The 26,260-nt window shown below is 44.1% G+C and overlaps 1 protein-coding gene across 1 annotated transcript in view; it reads right to left on the bottom strand.

The window, feature by feature from the left end:
• LOC120931254 (zinc transporter ZIP1-like) overlaps positions 1 to 26,260 on the bottom strand; it is a 34,083-nt gene that overhangs the window by 6,013 nt on the left and 1,810 nt on the right. Inside the window, exon 2 of the mRNA XM_040342505.1 lies at positions 17,777 to 17,907. Coding sequence (XP_040198439.1) covers positions 17,777 to 17,907 — 131 coding nt within the window. The remainder of the gene's footprint in view (positions 1 to 17,776; positions 17,908 to 26,260) is intronic.

Raw genomic sequence — 26,260 nt, 5'->3', positions numbered from 1 at the left:
GTGGCAGCGAGACAGGGATTTTCTCCCCACACTCGCTCCCACAATTCAAAGAGAGCGCAGCTGCACATGGCCAAAACATTGATCCCTGTGAATCAATGAACTACAAGTACCGACAGCCTTTGCACTGTTGAGCTCTCTAGGTAGTTCATTGATTCTTCCGGTCAGTTAAAACTGCCTGGCCATACGATGTACAGGCAGAAAGCTTACACCGACAGTCTACAGGAGAACTGCATGGCATCAGTGATCTTCTCATTTTTGGTTAGTGATTGTAAACCCAAAAAAATAAAAACCTTCAAGACAAAAGGCATAATGGGCTAGTATATGCATAGCATACAGACTCATTATGAAATACATACCTCAGATCGAAGCCCTCGCACACCGCTCCAGGGACATCGCTTCCGGAGTTATTTCCGGGCTCCGGCGCCGTGATTGGCTGGAGCCGGTAACGGCACATCAGCTGAAGCAATGGCACGAACGAGCCGTTGCTTCAGTGCGCATGTGCCAATGAAGTTGGCACATGCTAATACAGGGGATATCGCCTAAACCAGGGATGCCCAACCTTTTGAAGAGCGAGGGCCACTTCAGTGACTTGGTAACCGGTCATGGGCCACAATGAGTGGAGCGGGCGGATGACAGGTCTGTGTCCACTCTGCATATGGAGAGCAGACACAGCCCACTCTATTCTATGGGCCCTTTCGATCCGATCCACCAAGGCGGAAGGGGATGGATCCTCTTCTGTTTGTTTTTTTAGCGGATCGGATTGGAGGTAGGCGGTGGCACCTGCTGATCAGTATGAAAGCAGGCGAGTAACCTTACTCCGCCTGTGACAGGAGGCGGTGCTATACCGCTTGCTTTCTCTACCGCCGGCTTCATTCACAACAGTGATGCTCTGGGATGACGGATCAGCAATCCGCGATCTGGGCTTGCCAACCAGCCATCCCAGAGCAGAAGGTCGCGGGCCACATCAGAGGGCTCCGCGGGCCACTGGTTGGGCACCCCTGGCCTAAACCGTGCTGGTTTCGGAAATATCCGGGGTAGCTACAGGTAAGCCTCATTATAGGCTTACCTGTAGTGAAAAGTGGATTTGTAAAGATTTACAAACCACTTTAAAAGGTGAAGTTATCCTTTAAGGCACCATTCACACAGGGTGTATCAACTTAAAAAAAAAAAATAAAAAAAATTTGTTTTATGTTTTATTCTGTTTTTTTTTTTCTCCCATTCTTTGGCTTATTCGTTACGATCGCAATTTGATAAATTTGAAAATAAGAACGATAATCGAAAAATTCTAAATAACCAACCAATATTAAATAACTAATAAATTATAGGTATTGGAAGTTCCTTTCTAAATTTGCCGTTCGTGAACGCAAATTTATCCGAATTATCCGAAATAACAAATGTTGTATCTAAACAAATGGAACAAAACAAAATCATAATAAAAAGTTTTCATTATTATCATGGTTATTTATTATAATTATTATATAATTCGTTATGTCTCCTTCATTTAGATGTGGCATTCGTTATTTTGGATAACTCGTAACATCAGATAAATTCGTATTCGTTACATTCACCAACAGCCAAACTTGAAAGGAACTTCCAATACCTAGAATTTTCGTTCTTATTTTCGAATTTACAAATTGCGATCATAACGAATGACCCGAAGAACGTATTCAAATTTATCCGAACAGCCAAATTTGAAAGGAAATTCCAATACCTAGAATTTATTTGTTAGAAATAGTTAAGTTATTAGTTACCGTATTTGCTGGAAAAATAGAGGGGTCTTAAGGATTCCCCAATTAACCCCGAGACTCCAATGAAGTAATGTGGACAGGGAGGACTATACCGGTACTTGATAATTAGGTTCAAAAACCTGAGTAATTCATGTTTGTGAAAGCATTTATTAACAAATAGACATTGAAGACAAGAATAAAAATACAAAACATTACAAAAAATACAAACTTGACCACAATCGGGTCACCGGTTGTGCAATCCCCATTTAGCAGACGGGGTAACTATCGGTGAAGCAATTGAAATCATGAGACCATTAGTCTCGAGTCTCGACTAATTTCGCTTTCGCTTCGTCAGGAGACGGTCTAAAAACACAACATAAAACAAACATCAGGTATTTAAAAACAACACAATTTGTTATTAATAACGGGGGTCTTTTGTGTAAAAAGACTGCCCGGTACATACTATAATACCCAGGGGGATTTTTTGTCCAATCAAGTCTCATACCTAGAGGCACAAAGTCTCTTGTTCCCAGAGAGCGGGTCCCAGTTGAACGATAAGTGCGTATGAACAATGACCAGGTCTAGTTAAACAGACCTGGATAATACAACAATATATGGTATGGTAAGTTGAATGTATGTATAAAATTATCAGTTGTGAAAGAGCTTCTGCAGGTGCAGAATGCATGCAGTGATGCGAATCGAAAAAGTGCACAAGTAGGTGAGAGAAGGGAAAAGAGGAAAGGCACAGGTGGGGAAAAAGAAGGCAAGAATGGCAAAAAAATGAAGACTCAACGTGTATTTAGGACTGTGACCTAAAGAAGAAAGTTAGGGCCAGATAAAGTCCAAGAATATTACTTATAGAAAAAAGTTAGTGAATGTTATGAAATATGTAAAAATATTAGTACTACAGCGCTAATTAAATATCAAATTATAGAGCATTAACAAAATTACCAAATAATAAACGCAGCAAAAAAGGGATGTAGGTCAAACAAAATAGTGCAATGTATATATAAATTAATTTGCGCTGAATATTAACTTAGAAAATGCAAATCGTGCTAATAAGTGATTTAAAAAGAAACTATCAAGTGTCAAATTAATAGGCAAAAAGATACAAATAAAGTCCAATTGCATAAATATACACCAGTGGTTTTCAATGAAACAACACCCAGATCAGTGTGATGATTAAAGGAAGGTGTGATGTGATCTCAAACAACGTGCTCCTGCTTCACAAGTAGAAACGCCTCTTCCACATTAACCACAGCTCATGGAAAACAAAAGAGAGAAACTCTCATAGCGCAGCTGAGTGTTAAACAATACAAAGAGGATAGATGGTCTCTAGCAATGGCACACTCACGAATCCACCGATTAAAAGCCGCATATAGCAACAATACACCGATCCTTCATTAAGCCGCTCAGCTCATATGATGTTTCCTCTCCTCATTCGAATCCTAGATCGAATCCTAGATCCGTCCCGCTCGTAACTCCTCCCCCACGCGTTACGTCAATAGTCACTTGACTTAGTCATGACTTAGTCAATAGACTATAGACAATAGACTAAGTCAAGTGACTATTGACGTAACGCGTGGGGGAGGAGTTACGAGCGGGACGGATCTAGGATTCGATCTAGGATTCGAATGAGGAGAGGAAACATCATATGAGCTGAGCGGCTTAATGAAGGATCGGTGTATTGTTGCTATATGCGGCTTTTAATCGGTGGATTCGTGAGTGTGCCATTGCTAGAGACCATCTATCCTCTTTGTATTGTTTAACACTCAGCTGCGCTATGAGAGTTTCTCTCTTTTGTTTTCCATGAGCTGTGGTTAATGTGGAAGAGGCGTTTCTACTTGTGAAGCAGGAGCACGTTGTTTGAGATCACATCACACCTTCCTTTAATCATCACACTGATCTGGGTGTTGTTTCATTGAAAACCACTGGTGTATATTTATGCAATTGGACTTTATTTGTATCTTTTTGCCTATTAATTTGACACTTGATAGTTTCTTTTTAAATCACTTATTAGCACGATTTGCATTTTCTAAGTTAATATTCAGCGCAAATTAATTTATATATACAATGTTATGAAATATGCTATAAAAAGCATAGTGAATACCACCCAGACTAAAAGTGAGTGGGAAGTGAAAGAAAGAAGAAAGAAAAAAAGAAGGGAAGAGATGGGGAGGGGGGGGGGTGGAGTGGGGGGGAAAGGGGGAATGAAAGGCCAGGGGAAGGTAAAGAAGAAGAAAGACATATTTAGATAGGAGGTGGGCAAGGGGAAAAAGGGGGATACGGTGGGATTAAATGGGGGGGGAAAAGAAAAAAAAGGAAGCGGAGAGAGAAAAAGGGGGGGGGAAAGGGAGGGGAAAAAAAGAAAAAAAAAAAAAGGAGGAAGAGAAATATATGGGAAGAAAAGGGGGGGGAAAAAAACAGAAAAAGGGGGGGGGGTTGGGAAAGGGGGGGGAAGAGAGAGAGAGGAAAGAAAACGGATGGGGGGAAAAACAGTAGAAGAAAAAGGAGAAACCAGGGGATGGAGGGGAGGGAGGGGGGTGGGGAAAGAAAGCAAAACACCATCAGGATCCATGCTAGGAAGCCTAGGCTGAAAAGTGCCAATACAGATATAATAAAAATATAATGAAAAAAATCAGTCAAGCTCAGAATGACCGAAAATTCCACCCAGTGTATAGTTGAAAAGTGCAGTAGTGCCAAGAAGGAAACCTAAAATCCGTGAAAAGGCAGTGGAGGATATAACAAAATCTCCATACCTGTATGCCCGATAGGGACTTTAAAAGTTAAAGGCGTAATGGTGGGTCCCAGGACATAGAGGTCCTGTAAACCAGGGAATGCTCACAGTAATGGCCAGGTAAAGAAGGCCAATGCAGGAGGCTGGTAATATTTCAGTTACCAGTCAGTGGGGATAACCTTCAAGTGAGCCTGGAAAAGTGATGGCAAACAAACATCAGTTAGTGTCTATGTTCAGTCATCCAGTATTAGATGGGGGTATAATACCCCCTCTATGAAAGTAGCCTTGTACTTACTTTTGGTAGTTTGGAATATGTGTATGTCCTGGGACCTGGCTCCGGTGCACTGTCTCCAGCTGGGAGCTGCAGCTAAATACCTCCCCATGTGCGTCTCAATCAGGCGTGTCCTGAACGCAGGAACGCGCTGACGTATGTGGGGGCGGGCTTACAGAGAGACTAGCTATCTCTCTGGGCGGCGAAAGACTTGGATCATGTGTTCCGGTCTTCCAATGACCGCAACACATGGAGCTGGAGGAGGAGCCGATCACAGCACGTCTCCGCCCGCTCCGTGTCTCGCTGTGCTGACACAGCGTGCAGGGAGGGAGGGCGGGGGGAACCGGGCAGGTTCACAGAGGGATAGCGGTGACTTACTCTACGTGGGCGGATCTAAGCCTACAAGGCTCAACCGTCTAATTGTGTATCCGAGTCGCAGACGGCCAGGGGAGGAACCAGCCGCAGCAGTCTCCACCCATTTCACGCATCGCCCTATAGACGCAATAAGCAGGGAAAGAGGGGAGGAGGGGGGCAGACAGTATGTATACTGCAACCATGGTGACCGCCGGTGGGCGTCACCTGGTGAGGCATAAAAAGTAGTGCCTTAAATCGCCAATAGGTGTAAAAAGGGGGATGTCATAACATGATTGCAGTGCATTACTGGAGAATTAACGAGGAAAAGGAAGAGGTGAAAGGGAAAGGGTGGGGTAAAAACCAAAAGAAAAAGGGAAAAGTGACAAAAGTCGAAAAGGTCCTGGGTATCCCAGCTCTATGGGTCAAGAGTACATTTAAGGCATGGAGACATGATGGACGGGATAATAAAGATAACAAAAACATTAATAATAATAACATAGTTTACAATTAGTTATACATTACATTTGAAGGGTTTATATAGCAATACAGCCACAATTTATATTTAAGTATATAAAACAACCTTCTGTATAACTGAAGGTTGATTGCAAGTCATTTCAACCAAACAATGTATTAACTCACAGATAGGTCACTTAGGGTGACAAAAAGGACAATTACACGGAATGGACAGCGTGTGGGGAAGCAAAATATTTTGTGTCTTCCCGACCCAGATAGGGGGATTCAATTAAATGAATCTCACACTGCCACCTAGAGTACCGTCCATGTCAAAGCAGGTCGGGTACATGGATGGGTTCTAATTGGCTCCCTGTCCCAGTGAGAGGGGGGCAGGGACCCAATCAAAACCGTCTTTATCACAGAAATGGTTTGAATGAGTTCATTTCGTTCAAGCCGGGGAACACCGTAGCCCCCAGTCGTTCTATCCAGAGACATTCACGCTGAAGTAGTGTTTTGTCTCTGTTCCCTCCTCGTGCATCTACGGGTATCACCTCTAAAACAAAAAACTTTATGACATTGGGGTTGAATCTATGATAGAGCCCTATATGTCGGCCAATAGTTGTTAATTTGCCATTGGTTGAATGGTACAGGTGATCCCCTATGCGTTGGCACAATTCCCTTATAGTTTTTCCTACATAGAATGCATGGCATTCACAGATCATGAGATAAATCACTCCAGTGGTGCCACAATCTACTGAAAAGTGTGGAGCAAATAGTTCCCCGTTGGGTAAAGTATGTTTATGACCCGAGAGTATCCACGGGCAGCGAGAGCAAGATCCACATCTCGATGTGCCCCTAGGGCCTCCTGTTCTGACTTTCGGTGACCTGTAATGACTACTTGTCAGGCGGCTTTTAAGAGCATTAGCTCTACGGAAAACTAGTTCAGGGGTAGCATGTACATGTTTGTGAAGAATAGGATGATCGCTCAGTAAGTGCCAATGTTTACTCAGGATTGACCGTAATTGGTCATGATGTGCGGAAAATTTTGTGATCACCTTCGCCGTGTGGGGTCTATTAACTCGGGGAGTTTGAAATAATAAGGAAGATCTCGTTCGGGTCTTAGCCCTATTGAATGCTCTTCTGAGGGTTGATCGAGTATACCCTCTCAATAGAAGGCGTTCCCGTAATGCATTGGCCTGGGTACAGAAATCTGCATCTATAGTGCAGTTTCTCCGCAGGCGTAAGTATTGTGCGTAGGGTATACTTTGTATAAGGGAGTGTGGGTGAGCACTGGAGGCGTGTAAAAGGGTGTTCCCCGCCGTAGGTTTACGAAAGAGGTCAGTGATAATCGTACCATCTACATTCTTGATGACTGTCAGATCCAAATAGGGGATCCGAGAGTCATCAGAAGTGTATGTAAAAAATAAGTTGTCGGTGTTTTGGTTAAGCAAATCAATAAATTCCCGCAGTAATTGGTTAGTGCCTGTCCAAATCATAAATACGTTGTCTATGAAACGATACCAACATATAACATGTTGGAGATAAGTCTCATGTTCCTCGCTAGAGAAGATCTTACGTTCCCAGGTGCCTAGAAATAAATTAGCGTACGAGGGTGCACAGGAGGTGCCCATAGCCACTCCCTGGCTTTGCAAAGAATGTTGGTTGTCAAACAAAAATAAATTTCTAGTGAGGATGAAGGTGAGAAGTTTGATAATAAATTCGTTGCGAGGCCACAGTGTATGTTCCTCCTCTACCAAAAGTAAGTACAAGGCTACTTTCATAGAGGGGGTATTATACCCCCATCTAATACTGGATGACTGAACATAGACACTAACTCTTTGATGTTTGTTTGCCATCACTTTTCCAGGCTCACTTGAAGGTTATCCCCACTGACTGGTAACTGAAATATTACCAGCCTCCTGCATTGGCCTTCTTTACCTGGCCATTACTGTGAGCATTCCCTGGTTTACAGGACCTCTATGTCCTGGGACCCACCATTACCCCTTTAACTTTTAAAGGCCCTATCGGGCATACAGGTATGGAGATTTTGTTATATCCTCCACTGCCTTTTCACAGATTTTAGGTTTCCTTCTTGGCACTACTGCAGTTTTCAACTATACACTGGGTGGAATTTTCGGTCATTCTGAGCTTGACTGATTTTTTTTCATTATATTTTTATTATTATATCTGTATTGGCACTTTTCAGCCTAGGCTTCCTAGCATGGATCCTGATGGTGTTTTGCTTTCTTTCCCCACCCCCCTCCCTCCCCTCCATCCCCTGGTTTCTCCTTTTTCTTCTACTGTTTTTCCCCCATCCGTTTTCTTTCCTTTCTCTCTTCCCCCCCCCCTTTCCCAACCCCTCCCCATTTCTTCCCCCCCCCCTTTTTTTCTGTTTCCCCCCCCCCCCTTTCCTTCCCATATATTTCTCCTCTTCTTTTTTTCCCCCTCCCTTCCCCCCCCTTTTCTCTCTCCGCTTCCCTTTTTTTCTTTCCCCCCCCCATTTAATCCCACCGTATCCCCCTTTTTCCCCTTCCCTTTCCCTCCTCTCCCCCCCCCTCCCCTTGCCCACCTCCTATCTAAATATGTCTTTCTTCTTCTTTACCTTCCCCTGGCCTTTCATTCCCCCTTAGGTATGAGACTTGATTGGACAAAAAATCCCCCTGGGTATTATAGTATGTACCGGGCAGTCTTTTTACACAAAAGACCCGTTATTAATAACAAATTGTGTTGTTTTTAAATACCTGATGTTTGTTTTATGTTGTGTTTTTAGACCGTCTCCTGACGAAGCGAAAGCGAAACTAGTCGAGACTCGAGACTAATGGTCTCATGATTTCAATTGCTTCACCGATAGTTACCCTGTCTGCTAAATGGGGACTGCACAACCGGTGACCTGATTGTGGTCAAGTTTGTATTTTTTGTAATGTTTTTATGTTTTGTATTTTTATTCTTGTCTTCAATGTCTATTTGTTAATAAATGCTTTCACAAACATGAATTACTCAGGTTTTTGAACCTAATTATCATCAAGTACCGGTATAGTCCTCCCTGCCCACATTACTTCATTGGAGTCTCGGGGTTAATTGGGGAATCCTTAAGACCCCTCTATTTTTCTATAGAACTAGGACGATGGTACACCCCCTATTCACTTTTATTATCAAAAAAAAAAAAAGGTTTTGATCATATTCTGATTCATTAGGTGGATAACACACCTGGGCACGGTGTCTGGACGGGATTTATCTACGGGGACTATTGCAGTGGCGTTTGGCACTAGCCGCAGCCGCATAAACCCTGATATAGAAAAACCCCCCCACACACCACTTTGTGCAACCTTGAGTTCTTCTCTCTGGACGCACTACCTTTTTTCTTTATTTTCTAGTTTACACCTTATATTTTTCTTTTCTTGTATTGTATAGTCTAACCCAGGGGTCTTCAAACTACAGCCCTCCAGTTGTTCAGGAACTACAATTCCCATCATGCCTAGTCATGTCTGTGAATGTCAGTGTGTTTACAATGACTCATGGGATGTGTAGTTCTACAACAGCTGGAGGGCCGTAGTTTGAGGATCCCTGGTCTAACCAAATAGTGTAGATTCTCAGAGGATGGACCCTTTGGGAACAGCATGGACGGGCTTTATGAGCTCTATTCACAATACTTGCTTGACTAATAATGTAAAAATTGATGAGGAGATTGGGATTTTCCTAGATAGGATGTTCGGCCTCCTCAAACGTAAATCACATCTACACTGGCATACGGACTATTTTAGACAGTATATTCAGGAAGAGGTGTGTCCAATGGGACTCCCAACTATTTCCAACTACTAAAAATCCATCCCCAACTTTCAAAAAAACATGGGAAAAGATCCTAACTCAATGTAGCATGGATCTCATGCAAACATTGATAAACCAATATGTCTTAGATATGGTGTTATTGGACGGTGAGATCGAGCGTCTCAGTGCCCAATACCAGCATATAATGGAGATCACATCGTTCCCCGACAAATGGAAAGAGGTGAGGGTACGATTAGAACAGTTGAATAAGGAGATTATATTTAAAAAAACAAACTAAATTTGTCAAAGACAAGCTGGCCTTCTCTGAAGGCTATGCCTACAAATGGACAGAGCGTCCATCAGGTCGTAGAGGACCCCCGCGAGGGCCACCTCCACCTAGACATATGGCTGCCAATTTCGAATCTGACTCCTCTTTCTTTGTCCCGATCCTCTAATCCAGGTACACGACTGCAGGGTTTAGCAACGACCAATACCATCCGTAAACGCCCAAGAAAAACAGGCGGTACTCCACCAACTTCTTCCAAGAAAGGTAAAAAGGACATCCACATCGCACCACTCTGCCCATACACCAGGTGAAACTTCACCTGAGACCAATGCGACTGCTGGGATGAGTACCCCAATGACGACGTTACACCATGTGATTCCAAAGGTACTAAATTCTACCGCAGCCAACTCCAAAAAGGCCATATTGGATTTAGATTTTTTAGACCTGAACAAACAGTTAAAGATCGATACCTTTGTACGCAAGGGATCTCTGACCACTCCTATACCGGACACGCCCCTTCCCAATCCACATCCATCCCAACCAATCTAAACATCATCAATCTGACACCCATAGTTTTATCTGTTGACGAGATATCGGTGTTACAACTGGGGTTAGGCTTCTGTCCCACTGACTCCATAAATGTGACGGAAACAATTAAAGATTTATACCTTTTTTCTCGTAATTTAACTTTCAAATTTATTTTTGATAAAGATCGTCAGAATCTTGCATTAGAACGTGAACTCACTGAACGTACCAAGGACTTCACAATGAGGGAATTTAGGGCATTAAGAGACTTGATGCTACTGTACGATGAAGGTAGCACCGATGGCCCTCCGACGCCCCCGGCTGGCGGTGTCGCTGAGGGAATTGGTGCACTTCCGGCTACACCGATTGAAACAATTATCCCGGGTCCTAATCACCTAAAAAAATTTAAGCCCAGTTCCAGTAAATTCCCAGATCTAATGACCTGCCCAGCCATCTGGTCGTTCCTACAGCAGACCGTCAAGGATCTGAAACGGAGTCGATGGCAACCCTTTCACCCCAACTTGACCTCATGTCAACAACAAGCTCTATCTTCATTACAAAAATGTAGTGATGTAGTCGTTAAACCGGCTGATAAAGGCGGCAATATTGTCATCATGACACATGACCAATATCTATCCATGTGTCATGATGTACTGGACAACGCCACGTGGTATGAACCCATCCCAGCGGGCAATATCCAGTTATATGTTAATGAATTCATTGACATCTGTACTGGAGCCTTCTGGGATGGCCTCATAGATAAGGAGACGTTGAACTATCTGATCCCTAAATACCCTCGAACCCCTACTTTTTACACACTGCCCAAAACACACAAACGCTTGGTGCGACCTCCTGGTCGCCCAATCGTTTCTGGAATTGGGTCACTGACAGACCATGCCAGCAAATTTGTGGATTACTTCTAATTTCCCATGTGCAAAGCCTTCCATCATATATTCGTGATACCTCAGACCTCCTATGCCATCTGGAGGGGATCCAGGTCCCTCCGGACTCCCTGCTCGTGGCTATTGATGTAGAGGCTTTGTACTCCAGCTTCCCTCACGAGCAGGGAGTACGGACGGCCAGATCCTTTCTGATGGAGGAGGAACATACACTGTGGCCTCGCAACGAATTTATTATCAAACTTCTCACCTTCATCCTCACTAGAAATTTCTTTTTGTTTGACAACCAACATTTTTTGCAAAGCCAGGGAGTGGCTATGGGCACCTCCTGTGCACCCTCGTACTCTAATTTATTTCTAGGCGCCTGGGAACGCAAGATCTTCTCTAGCGAGGAACATGAGACTTATCTCCAACATGTTATATGTTGGTATCGTTTCATAGACGTATTTATGATTTGGACAGGCACTAACCAATTACTGCGGGAATTTATTGATTTGCTTAACCAAAACACCGACAACTTATTTTTTACATACACTTCTGATGACTCTCGGATCCCCTATTTGGATCTGACAGTCATCAAGAATGTAGATGGTACGATTATCACTGACCTCTTTCGTAAACCTACGGCGGGGAACACCCTTTTACACGCCTCCAGTGCTCACCCACACTCCCTTATACAAAGTATACCCTACGCACAATACTTACGCCTGCAGAGAAACTGCACTATAAATGCAGATTTCTGTACCCAGGCCAATGCATTACGGGAACGCCTTCTATTGAGAGGGTATACTCGATCAACCCTCAGAAGAGCATTCAATAGGGCTAAGACCCGAACGAGATCTTCCTTATTATTTCAAACTCCCCGAGTTAATAGACCCCACACGGCGAAGGTGATCACAATATTTTCCGCACATCATGACCAATTACGGTCAATCCTGAGTAAACATTGGCACTTACTGAGCGATCATCCTATTCTTCACAAACATGTACGTGCTACCCCTGAACTAGTTTTCCGTAGAGCTAATGCTCTTAAAAGCCGCCTGACAAGTAGTCATTACAGGTCACCGAAAGTCAGAACAGGAGGCCCTAGGGGCACATCGAGATGTGGATCTTGCTCTCGCTGCCCGTGGATACTCTCGGGTCATAAACATACTTTACCCAACGGGGAACTATTTGCTCCACACTTTTCAGTAGATTGTGGCACCACTGGAGTGATTTATCTCATGATCTGTGAATGCCATGCATTCTATGTAGGAAAAACTATAAGGGAATTGTGCCAACGCATAGGGGATCACCTGTACCATTCAACCAATGGCAAATTAACAACTATTGGCCGACATATAGGGCTCTATCATAGATTCAACCCAATGTCATAAAGTTTTTTGTTTTAGAGGTGATACCCGTAGATGCACGAGGAGGGAACAGAGACAAAACACTACTTCAGCGTGAATGTCTCTGGATAGAACGACTGGGGGCTACGGTGTTCCCCGGCTTGAACGAAATGAACTCATTCAAACCATTTCTGTGATAAAAGACGGTTTTGATTGGGTCCCTGCCCCCCTCTCACTGGGACAGGGAGCCAATTAGAACCCATCCATGTACCCGACCTGCTTTGACATGGACGGTACTCTAGGTGGCAGTGTGAGATTCATTTAATTGAATCCCCCTATCTGGGTCGGGAAGACACAAAATATTTTGCTTCCCCACACGCTGTCCATTCCGTATAATTGTCCTTTTTGTCACCCTAAGTGACCTATCTGTGAGTTAATACATTGTTTGGTTGAAATGACTTGCAATCAACCTTCAGTTATACAGAAGGTTGTTTTATATACTTAAATATAAATTGTGGCTGTATTGCTATATAAACCCTTCAAATGTAATGTATAATTAATTGTAAACTGTTATTATTATTAATGTTTTTGTTATCTTTATTATCCCGTCCATCATGTCTCCATGCCTTAAATGTACTCTTGACCCATAGAGCTGGGATACCCAGGACCTTTTCGACTTTTGTCACTTTTCCCTTTTTCTTTTGGTTTTTACCCCACCCTTTCCCTTTCACCTCTTGCTTCTCCTCGTTTTGTTGCTTTCTTCTTTCTTCCCTTTATATCCAAGTTCAGTCACTATTATATGTAGCTATCAGTACACTTGGACTGTGTAAATTATATCCAATGTCCATGCCCTGGGTTCCCACACTCCGGGACGCATCTCCAGTAATGCACTGCAATCATGTTATGACATCCCCTTTTTTACACCTATTGGCGATTTGAGGCACTACTTTTTATGCCTCACCAGGTGACGCCCACCGGCGGTCACCATGGTTGCAGTATACATACTGTCTGCCCCCCTCCTCCCCTGCTCATTGCGTCTATAGGGCGATGCGTGAAATGGGTGGAGACTGCTGCGGCTGGTTCCTCCCCTGGCCGTCTGCGACTCGGATACACAATGGGACGGTTGAGCCTTGTAGGCTTAGATCCGCCCACGTAGAGTGAGTCACCGCTATCCCTCTGTGAACCTGCCCGGTTCCCCCTGCCCTCCCTCCCTGCACGCTGTGTCAGCACAGCGAGACACGGAGCGGGCGGAGACGTGCTGTGATCGGCTCCTCCTCCAGCTCCATGTGTTGCGGTCATTGGAAGACCGGAACACATGATCCAAGTCTTTCGCCGCCCAGAGAGATAGCTAGTCTCTCTGTAAGCCCGCCCCCACATACGTCAGCGCGTTCCTGCGTTCAGGACGCGCCTGATTGAGACGCACATGGGGAGGTATTTAGCTGCAGCTCCCAGCTGGAGACAGTGCACCGGAGCCAGGTCCCAGGACATACACATATTCCAAACTACCAAAAGTAAGTACAAGGCTACTTTCATAGAGGGGGTATTATACCCCCATCTAATACTGGATGACTGAACATAGACACTAACTCTTTGATGTTTGTTTGCCATCACTTTTCCAGGCTCACTTGAAGGTTATCCCCACTGACTGGTAACTGAAATATTACCAGCCTCCTGCATTGGCCTTCTTTACCTGGCCATTACTGTGAGCATTCCCTGGTTTACAGGACCTCTATGTCCTGGGACCCACCATTACCCCTTTAACTTTTAAAGGCCCTATCGGGCATACAGGTATGGAGATTTTGTTATATCCTCCACTGCCTTTTCACGGATTTTAGGTTTCCTTCTTGGCACTACTGCACTTTTCAACTATACACTGGGTGGAATTTTCGGTCATTCTGAGCTGGACTGATTTTTTTCATTATATTTTTATTATATCTGTATTGGCACTTTTCAGCCTAGGTTTCCTAGCATGGATCCTGATGGTGTTTTGCTTTCTTTCCCCACCCCCCTCCCTCCCCTCCATCCCCTGGTTTCTCCTTTTTCTTCTACTGTTTTTCCCCCATCCGTTTTCTTTCCTTTCTCTCTTCCCCCCCCTTTCCCAACCCCTCCCCATTTCTTCCCCCCCCCCTTTTTTCTGTTTTTCCCCCCCTTTCCTTCCCATATATTTCTCTTCCTCTTTTCTTTTTTCCCCCCTCCCTTTCCCCCCCCTTTTCTCTCTCCGCTTCCCTTTTTTTCCTTTCCCCCCCCCCCCATTTAATCCCACCGTATCCCCCTTTTTCCCCTTCCCTTTCCCTCCTCTCCCCCCCCCTCCCCACCTCCTATCTAAATATGTCTTTTTCCCTCTTTACCTTCCCCTGGCCTTTCATTCCCCCTTTCCCCCCCACTCCACCCCCCCCCCCCCACTCCCCATCTCTTCCCTTCTTTTTTCTTTCTTCTTTCTTTCACTTCCCACTCACTTTTAGTCTGGGTGGTATTCACTATGCTTTTTATAGCATATTTCATAACATGCACTAACTTTTTTCTATAAGTAATATTCTTGGACTTTATCTGGACCTAACTTTCTTCTTTAGGTCACAGTCCTAAATACACGTTGAGTCTTCCTTTTTTTGCCATTCTTGCCTTCTTTTTCCCCACCTGTGCCTTTCCTCTTTTCCCTTCTCTCACCTACTTGTGCACTTTTTCGATTCACATCACTGCATGCATTCTGCACCTGCAGAAGCTCTTTCACAACTGATAATTTTATACATACATTCAACTTACCATACCATATATTGTTGTATTATCCAGGTCTGTTTAAAGGGGTGGTTCCCCCTAAAACACATTGCTAACAATAGATTCGTAAGACCCGTTACACTGCGGGTAGGCTGGCTTTTTTTTTTTTTTTTTAAGTACATACCGAGATCTCCCCTCCTCGTCCCTTGTCGGTGGGCGTTCCTAGTTGATTGACGTTCCTCGGACGGGCGCATACGTGACGTCACGACTTTCCGAAAGAAGCCGAACGTCGCTGCGCATGCGCCGTATAGAGCCGACTCTATACGGCGCCTGCGCAATGACGTTCGGCTTCTGTCGGAAAGTCGTGACAGCACGTATGCGCCCGTCCGAGGAACGTCAATCAAATAGGAACGCCCACCGCCAAGGGACGAGACGCCGAGACCTCGGTATGTACGAAAAAAAAAAAAAAAAAAGCCAGCCTACCCGCAGTGTAACGGGTCTTACGAATCTATTGTTAGAAATGTGTTTTAGGGGGAACCACCGCTTTAACTAGACCTGGTCATTGTTCATACGCACTTATCGTTCAACTGGGACCCGCTCTCTGGGAACAAGAGACTTTGTGCCTCTAGGTATGAGACTTGATTGGACAAAAAATCCCCCTGGGTATTATAGTATGTACCGGGCAGTCTTTTTACACAAAAGACCCCCGTTATTAATAACAAATTGTGTTGTTTTTAAATACCTGATGTTTGTTTTATGTTGTGTTTTTAGACCGTCTCCTGACGAAGCGAAAGCAAAACTAGTCGAGACTCGAGACTAATGGTCTCATGATTTCAATTGCTTCACCGATAGTTACCCCGTCTGCTAAATGGGGATTGCACAACCGGTGACCTGATTGTGGTCAAGTTTGTATTTTTTGTAATGTTTTTATGTTTTGTATTTTTATTCTTGTCTTCAATGTCTATTTGTTAATAAATGCTTTCACAAACATGAATTACTCAGGTTTTTGAACCTAATTATCAAGTACCGGTATAGTCCTCCCTGCCCACATTACTTCATTGGAGTCTCGGGGTTAATTGGGGAATCCTTGAGACCCCTCTATTTTTCCATAGAACTAGGACGATGGTACACCCCCTATTCACTTTTATTATCAAAAAATAAAAAGGTTTTGATCATATTACCGTATTTGCTGGCGTATAAGACGACCTTTTGGATGCAAAAAAATGCATCCAAAGTCGGGGGTCGTCTTATACGCCGGATCTGTCTCCGTCAGGCTGCGGACATCCATGTTTCAGGCTGCGAGCATCCATGATTTAAAAGCCGCGCATTCTCCTCAGACTGTTCCGTGATAGGCGGAACACTCATTTTCCCAGCAGGGCCTCTGTTTAGTGTTCCGCCTATCACGGATGCCTTCTCATCCTCGGATGAGAGGACGTCCGTGATAGGCGGAACACCGAACAGAGGCCCCGCTGGGAAAATGAGTGTTCCGCCTATCACGGAACAGTCTGAGGAGGAGGCGCGGCTTTTGAATTATGGCTGCCCGCAGCCTGAAACATGGATGTTCGCAGCAAAAAAAAAAAAAAAAAAAATAAGGTAGGGAGGCATGTAACGGCACAGTGGAGGCATGTAACGGCACGGCACAGTGGAGGCATGTAACGGCACGGCACAGTGGAGGCATGTAACGGCACGGCACAGTGGAGGCATGTAACGGCACGGCACAGTGGAGGCATGTAACGGCACGGCACAGTGGAGGCATGTAACGGCACGGCACAGTGGAGGCATGTAACGGCACGGCACAGTGGAGGCATGTAACGGCACGGCACAGTGAGATTTGAAAAATGGCTGTTTCTGTCAGTGGTTGTTCCTGTCAGCGGTTGTTCCGGCTACCCCTCAGCTTCCAGACAGACTAGTAGGAAGGGGGTAGTCTTATACTGCGAGTATATCCCAAAACCAAAATTTTTCCTGGAAAAATAGGGGGTCGTCTTATACGCCGGCAAATACGGTAGTTATTTCCGATTTTCAGGGTTTCAAATTTACGAATATTCGGAAAGATCCGTTAAAACGGGTTTTCATTCATTCGGATATTTCCAAATTTGTCAAAATTCAGTACAAAATGAATTGCACATGTCTAGTATCAATGCGTATGCCCATGCAAGACATGTTTACCCACATGTGGGGGGGGGGGGGGGGGGCACAGGTGTTCCATGCATATCCCATGCAAGCAGTCCTATTGATCTCTATTGGGATGGAGTGGCTGCACAAAGACACCGCTGCTCCCAAATAGACATCTGTGCAGGTGCACAGCCCTGAACACCCACCCACACGCATGTCAAACTGGGATCAGCGGCTGCGTCCCAGTGAACATCAATAGGTGTATGCATTGATACTTTCCATGTGAACAAGTCCTAAGCAACCCATCAGGTCAGAACTGGGAACTTCCACTCCTGGCTTTTGAAGGATCACACTCTGGGGGGTGTTACCCTGATCCTTCGCTCACCACCTGGTGAGCCAATGACCTGGAACAAGCATGTCTAAATGACACAAGCCGGTATTGTACAGGTTTGTATCCAGGACAGAAACTCACTAAATAGTAAAGATGAGGATAACCGCTCCGAGGCGTAACCCTTCCAAAGCAATCAGGAATGACAATTCCTATACTTGTCTTCTGACCGGCTCCCTCTAACACACACCCTGCAATTTATTCCATAATACCTACTATTATTTCCTCTTTCACCATGGCCTCCTTCATGTCACTGAGAAAGTCAGGAACGATATCCAGCAGACAGGCGGCCAGGAACACTCCACCAGCTATGCAGCTAATAAAGCTCAACCACATCTGATGGATATCTGAAAAGAAACAAAGAGGGTTTGGTTATTATACAAGGAAATTGGATACAGAGACCTACCATGATAATTCTTGAATGACCGCACCATACCGCTCTGGTGATGTCACACTATCCACCTCGTCCAATCAGAGAACGCTGGCATTCGTTGAGAAAATGCAGAGAGATCTCTGAATGGCGCCTGTACTGAAGGGTCGACCTGTGTTCACCAGTGTTAATTTCGTCTACTAAAATACGACTAAAAATTGAGATGACTAAAATACAACTAAAATGCCACTTAACCCACGGACCATATTGCTGGTCAAAGACCAGGCCACTTTTTGCGATTCGGCACTGCATCGCTTTAACGGACAATTGCACGGTCGTGCGACGTGGCTCCCAAACAGAACTTTCTTTTGGTGGTATTTGATCACCTCTGCGGTTTTTAGTTTTTGCGCTATAAACAAAAATAGAGCGACAATTTTGAAAAAAAATCAATATTTTTTACTTTTTGCTATAATAAATATCCCCCAAAAAGATATCTAAAAACATTTTTTTTCCTCAGTTTAGGCCGATACGTATTCTTCTACCTATTTTTGGTAGAAAAAAATAAATAAATAAATAAAAATCGCAATAAGCGTTTATCCATTGGTTTGCACAAAATTTATAGCGTTTACAAAATAGGGGATAGTTTTATTGCATTTTTATTAATTTTTTTTTTTTTTTTTTTTACTACTAATGGCGATTTTTTCCGTGACTGCGACATTATGGCGGACACTTCGGACAATTTTGACACATTTTTGGGACCATTGTCATTTTCACAGCAAAAAATGCATTTAAATTGCATTGTTTATTGTGAAAATGACAGTTGCAGTTTGGGAGTTAACCACAGGGGGCGCTGTAGGAGTTAGGGTTCACCTAGTGTGTGTTTACAACTGTAGGGGGGTGTGGCTGTAGGACTGACGTCATCGATCGAGTCTCCCTTATATAAGGGATCACTCAATCGATACGCCGCCACAGTGAAGCACGGGGAAGCCGTGTTTACATACGGCTCTCCCCGTTCTTCAGCTCCGGGGAGCGATCGTGACGGAGCGGCTTTAAACGAATAGCCGCGCCGTCGTCCCGGATCGCTCCCCGAGGGGATCCTACCGCCGCATGTAGCGGGGGAGCAGGCACGTACAGGTACGTTGATGTGCCTGTCCGTGCCATTCTGCCGACGTACATATACATGAGGCGGTCGGGAAGTGGTTAAAATGCCATTTTAGTCAAAAGACTAAAGGCCCGTACACACGATCGGATTTTCCGACGGGAATTGTGTGAGGATAGGTTGTTGTCGGAAAATCTGACAATTGTTTTTGGATTTTCCACCAACAAATGTTGGTTAGCACGTTTTAAAATTTTCCGCCAACAATTGTGTGGTCGGATTTTCCGATTGCTAACACAAGTCCGTCTGAAAAAACTCCAAAGTACAAACACGCATGCTCAGAAGCAATGCTAACCATAACACAAACATTAGCAGAAGTTGTTTAAAGGGTGGCGCTAAAGAGCTGAAAAGCCACGTAGTTTTGGGTTTGTTGGCCGACAATTCTTTGCAGTTTGTATGCAAGACAAGTTCCTGGCCAACGCCTTTCGGACAAAAGTCCTACGCTTTGTCCGATGAAAATCCAATCATGTGTATGAGGCTTTACACTAAAACTAAACTGAAATTTGACATCAAAATTAACACTAGTCTAGTGCATGTTCATACCCCAATACCATAAATAATAACATATGAGATTTTTTACGCTAGCAGTATATAATGAGTTTGGAAATTGAAGAGAATTGCTTAAAGCGGATGTGCCACGGGAACAAAATATTAAAAGTCAGCAGCTACAAATACTGCAGCTGCTGACTTTTAATATTAGGACACTTACCTGTCCTGGAGTCCAGCGCCGATCGCAGCAGAGCACGAGCGATCGCTCGTCACTCTGCTGCTCCCCCCGCCATCCACGCTGAGGGAACCAGGAAGTGAAGCGCTGCGGCTTCACTGCCCGGTTCCCTACGGCGCATGCGCGAGTCGCGCTGCGCCCGCCGATTGGCTCACACGCTGTGTGCTGGGAGCCGAGTGTTCCCAGCACACAACGGGCGACAGACGGGATGTGACGGAATGCCCGTCTTTCGCCCGTATCGTGTGGCCGGAAGTGGGTGCAAATACCTGTCTTTAGACAGGTGTCTGCACCCCCCTCCCCCCTGAAAGGTGTCAAAAGTGACACCGGAGGGGGGGAGGGTTCCGATCAGCGGGACTCCACTTTAGGGTGGAGGACCGCTTTAAAGGGGTTGTAAAGGTAAAAAAAATGTTTTTCCTAAATAGCTTCCTTGACCTTAGTGCAGTCCTCCTTCACTTACCTCATCCTTACATTTTGCTTTTAAATGTCCTTATTTCTTCTGAGAAATCCTCACTTCCTGTTCTTCTGTCTGTAACTCCACACAGTAATGCAAGGCTCTCCCTGGTGTGGAGCGTCATGCTCGCCCCCTCCCTTGGACTACACGAGAGTCAGGACGCAGCTCTACGTTGCAGATAGAGAAAGGAGCTGTGGTTAGTGGGCGTCCTGACTCTCCTGTAGTCCAAGGGAGGGGGCGAGCACGACACTCCACACCAGGGAGAAAGCCTCGCATTACTGTGTGGAGTTACAGACAGAAGAACAGGAAGTGAGGATTTCTCAGAAGAAATAAGGACATTAAAAAGCAAAATGGAAGGATGAGGTAAGTGGAGGAGGACTGCACTAAGGTAAAGGAAGCTATTTAGGGGGGGGGGGGGGGAATGTACCTTTACAACCCCTTTGAATACTGCATTACAATTTAACTACACCCATTAGATTTTTGATGACCAAAGTGAGTTTTAGTCGACCAAAATGTACTGGATATTTAGTTGACTAAATACGACTAAAACGATTGCAGAAGACTAAAACAATCAAAGTTTCCCGCCAAAATTAACACTGGTGTTCACGATGGTACACAAGACAAACGGTAAAGTGACAGAGGAAGCAATTTTGGGATTGGGGTACCTAAGAAATAGAATTAAACTGCCATTGCATTCGACTTTCTCACAGATCGCTCCAATGTTACAATTTTACGTCTACATTACGTATATAAAAGAATATTTTATATTTTTACAGTGCTTTTCTCCCTAGGGATTTTATCTGCTGTCAGGACCAATGGTGAGGCAGTCATCTTTGAGCATGCTCAGTAGAATATCACACTAGGGCTATTTTAGCCTGGATCCAATGATCCTACCAGTGTGACTTCAAAGTGTGAGTCCAAGCACAGGAAGAGCATGCAAACTCCATGCAGATAGTATCCCGTCTGGGACTTGACCCGTGGTCCCCGGGGCTGCAATGAAACTAGTTTGGGATTTTGCACCTCCTTTGGGTTATCCAATATAATTAGACGCTGTACATGTATATCGTAGGAATCAAGTAAATTTGTAATTAGAGGGAGTGCTTCTCTGGGGGGGGGGGCTATTAAGCAGACTATGGTTTACTCAACCATTATGTATGTTTTTGTTTGGGGGGGGGGGCTTGGCACCCCCAATACATTTTAAATTGGAATTTCATAATAAAAATTGTTGATTTTATAAATACGTGCGTTTAAGTTTATTCTGATAAAAGGTTTCACCACCAAGAAGAAAAGTCCCCCCCCCCCCTTTTTGTTTTTCTATACATTTTTTGGGATGTGGTGCGGAGCAAAATCTGGATCTGTTATTGATTTTGTAAAAAAGCTAGTTTAATGTCAATATAAAAACAGTACAAATTCCAAGTAATTAAAATGTTGTCATAGTAAATGATTAACTAGAATGGACGGTAACAGGATTTGTAAACAACTGAAGACAATCAGAAGACTTGGGCAGGACACACATGGTGCAAATTTCTTTCCTGCAACCACAGGTTGCAGGAGAGAAATTCGCACAATACCCCCCAACCCCCCCCTTCAACACAGACAGGGGAATACCTCCTCCTGAGCAATGGTCTGCTCCTGGCGCGGGACAAAGCCATCGACGCCAGGAGAAGACAGCGATTATTGCTAGCAGCTGAGAGATGAGCAAATACCACCAAAAGAAAGCTCTATTTGTGGGGGGAACAAATTGTTTTTTTTTTTTTTTATATTATAGAAGAAAAAAAAAAAAAAAAAAAAAAAGTATAAAATATTGTTTTTTCTTTCAAAATTGTCACTCAAAAGGGACACCGCAAAGGTGATAAAATGCAACCAAAGTTCTATTTGTGGGAAAAAAAACACGTCAATTTTGTTTTGAAAAAACGTTGCACGACCGTGCAATTGTCAGTTAAAGTGACGCAGTGCTGTATTGCGAAAAAAATGGCCTGGTCATTAAGGGGGTAAAACTGTATATATATGTATATATATATATATATATATATATATATATATATATATATATATATATATATTATATATATATATATATATATATATATATATATATATATATATATATATATATATATATATATATATGGAGAGAAGGACAGCTCCCCTGGCAGGAGGTACAAAGTTTAGTGTTTTATCTTCTGTAAATCTACAATCTTAAACACAAGCCAGAAGTTTTTTTTGCTGTAATCATCCTAATGTTATCCTATGTGTCCATACACATCTACAGGCAGGACACAAAACTCCTGTAAATGCAGCAATTTGTATGCCAGTGTGCATGGAGCCCCAACTATAATCCCTCTGACCTTCCTAATCTAATCTGCACAGTGGGAATTTTGGCTGGGGGAGGGGGTGCTAAATCATCCATCTGAACGGTTAGCATGGATGCAGGAATCTGTCAGTCATGATGGACATACAGTTGTGCTCATAAGTTTACATACCCTGGCAGAATTTATGATTTCTTGGCCATTTTTCAGAGAATATGAATGATAACACAAAAACTTGTTTCACTCATAATTAGTGTTTGGCTGAAGCCATTTATTATCAATCAACTTTGTTTACCCTGTTTTATAAATCATAACAAACTACCCAAATGACCCTGATCAAAAGTTTACATACCCTGGTGATTTTGGCCTGATAACATACACACAAGTTAACACAAAGGGGTTTGAATGACTATTAAAGGTAACCATCCTCACCTATGATCTGTTTGCTTGTAATTAGTGTGTGTGTGTGTGTGTGTGTGTGTGTGTGTGTGTGTGTGTGTGTGTGTGTGTGTGTGTGTGTGTGTGTGTGTGTGTGTGTGTGTGTGTGTATAAAAGGTCAATGAGTTTCTGGACTCCTGACAGACCCTTGCATCTTTCATCCAGTGCTACACTGACGTTTCTGGATTCTGAGTCATGGGGAAAGCAAAAGAATTGTCAAAGGATCTGCGGGAAAAGGTAGTTGAACTGTATAAAACAGGAAAGGGATATAAAAAGATATCCAAGGAATTGAGAATGCCAATTAGCAGTGATCAAACTCTAATCAAGAAGTGGAAAATTAGGGATTCTGTTGAAACCAAACCACGGTCAGGTAGACCAACTCAAATTTCAGCCACAACTGCCAGGAAAATAGTTTGGGATGCAAAGAAAAACCAACGATTAACTTCAGGTGAAATACAGGACTCTCTGAAACCATGTGGTTAGAGCGTTTCAAGATGCACAATAATGGAGCACATGAAGACATATGGGCTGCATGGTCGAGTCGCCAGAAAAAAGACATTACTACGCGAATGTCACAAAGAATCCCGCTTACGATACGCCAAACAGCACAGAGACAAGCCTCAAACCTTCTGGCACAAAGTCATTTGGAGTGATGAGACCAAAATTGAGCTCTTTGGCCACAACCATAAACACTACATTTGGAGAGGAGTCAACAAGTCCTATGATGAAAGGTTCACCATCCCTACTGTGAAACATGGAGGTGGATCGCTGATATTTTGGGGATGTGTGAGCTACAAAGGCACAGGAAGTTTAGTCTAAAATTGATGGCAAGATGAATGCAGTATGTTATCAAAAAATACTGGAGGAACATTTGCATTCATCAGCCAGGAAGCTGCACATGGAACGTACTTGGACATCCCAACATGACAATGATCCAAAACACAAGGCCAAGTCGACCTGTCATTGGCTACATCAGAATAAAGTGAAGGTTCTGGAGTGGCCATCTCAGTCTCCTGACCTCAATATCATTGAGCCCCTCTGGGGAGATCTCAAATGTGCCGTTCATGTGAGACAGCCCAAGAATTTACAGGTACAGGAGACGTTTTGCCAAGAGAAATGGGGCAGCTTTACTATCTGAGAAGATAAAGAGCCTCATCCACAAATACCACAAAAGACTTCAAACTGTCATTGATGTTAAAGGGGGCAATACACGGTATTAGGAACTTGTGATCAGAGTCATTTGGGTAGTTTCTATTGTCTTTAGGATTTAAAAAGAGTAAACAAAGTTGATTGATAATAACTGGCTTCAGCCAAACACTAACCATGAGTGAAAGAAAAGTTTTTGTGTTATTATTCATATTCTCAGAAAAATGGCCAAGAAATCATAAATTCTGCCCGGGTATGTAAACTTATGAGCACAACTGTATATGTAATGATCTGATTACGCAATCCTTCCGATCAAATCTTTGAAAAAGACGCATACAGTACAGTGTAATCAATCGATGCATCAAAATTATTCTGATCGGTCAACCTGGGAAGATGTCAGAGGTGGGTGGGCAGCTAGAGCAAGCCGCGCTCATCACAGCACCATTCACCAGAGGGCGCCTAATCGCACATAGGAGAGAGTATCCCGCTCCCGACAGCCCGACACTAGTCCACACACTCGCAGGTGGGCACATGGCAGGATTCCGACCCCTACTGTGGCGCAACTCAGGCGCCAGGACGAAAATTTGTCGCGCCCCAATTTAGCTCTTCCATCAATTATGTAATATGTGGGCCGGTCTGATCGGATACTAATGGAATGGATGGTTTAGGTTAGGGTTGTCCCGATACCACTTTTTTAGGACCGAGTACAAGTACCGATACTTTTTTTCAAGTAGTCGCCGATACCGAATACCGATACTTTTTTAAATGTGTCCCCAAATGCAGCCATGTCCCCCCCATATGCAGCCATGTCCCCCCCATATGCAGCCATGTCCCCCCCATATGCAGCCATGTCCCTCACATATGCAGCCATGTCCCTCTAGCCATGTCCCTCACATATGCAGCCATGTCCCTCTAGCCATGTCCCTCACATATGCAGCCATGTCCCTCTAGCCATGTCCCTCACATATGCAGCCATGTCCCTCTAGCCATGTCCCTCACATATGCAGCCATGTCCCTCTAGCCATGTCCCTCACATATGCAGCCATGTCCCTCACATATGCAGCCATGTCCCTCACATATGCAGCCATGTCCCTCACATATGCAGCCATGTCCCTCACATATGCAGCAATGTCCCTCTAGCCATGTCCCTTGATGCGGCGGCGCGATGCGGCGGGGGGGGGGGGGGAAAGTATTCTATTTAGGTATCGGGGGTATTTGCGCGAGTACGAGTACTCCCGCAAATACTCGGTATCGGTCCCGATACCGATACTGGTATCTGGACAACCCTAGTTTAGGTCTATCCTCATATTACGTAGTTTGGGTACATCTAAAAGGAAATTGTACAATCAGATTGTACTGTGTGTGGTGAGCTTCAAGCCCGCCATACACTATACAGTCTTCTTAATGCTCATCATAAAGTTGATGAAAAGTTACATGGTGATCTAAAAGGCTGACCATCCGCTATACAATGTGACTGTGTAATGGAGGGCCAGATGGTCACCATACACATTACAATCTGCCCAAGCAATCCACTTTAGAGTTGCCAACACTTTGTAATATGGAGGATCTACCCAATCCAACCAATTACCGTTTCCAAGCAGTTCCTTACACTCCATAGCTGATGTTAAATCTCAAGGAGATTGTACAGTGTATGGTCAGCCTTAAGCCCACAATACATTCTGAGTGTACAATTTCTTTTGGATCTACCCTTAACCATCTAATGCAGGACTTGTGTCCGATACTATTGAATATTTACATTTGTCCTCAGATGGTAAGGTACAGATTGGTTGGTGTATGGCCAGTGTAATATGTGTACCGGCAGTCCACCTGTTGACCGCAGGCAGGTGACAGGTAGACCGTGAGCAGGTTTCTGTGCCGCCAACCTCCACCTTCTATGTTTCCTGACCCTGGTCTCCCCTCCCAGCCTTCTCCGCGCCATTTATGTCCCGGCCTCTTTCGCTCCCTCCCGCCTCCTCCGCCGATGTGATCAGTGAAGACGGAGGGCGGGAGGAGGAGCTGGCCAAATTAACTTTATATGTTAAACCGCTGGTGATTGGTTGCTAGGACACAGGGCGTTCTTAAGCAACCAATCATCAGCTTGCTAAG

This window comes from Rana temporaria, chromosome 3 (genome assembly GCF_905171775.1).
Source record: "Rana temporaria chromosome 3, aRanTem1.1, whole genome shotgun sequence".
NCBI classification, from domain to species: Eukaryota; Metazoa; Chordata; class Amphibia; order Anura; family Ranidae; genus Rana; species Rana temporaria.
This window is presented reverse-complemented; position numbering and strand designations above follow the sequence as displayed.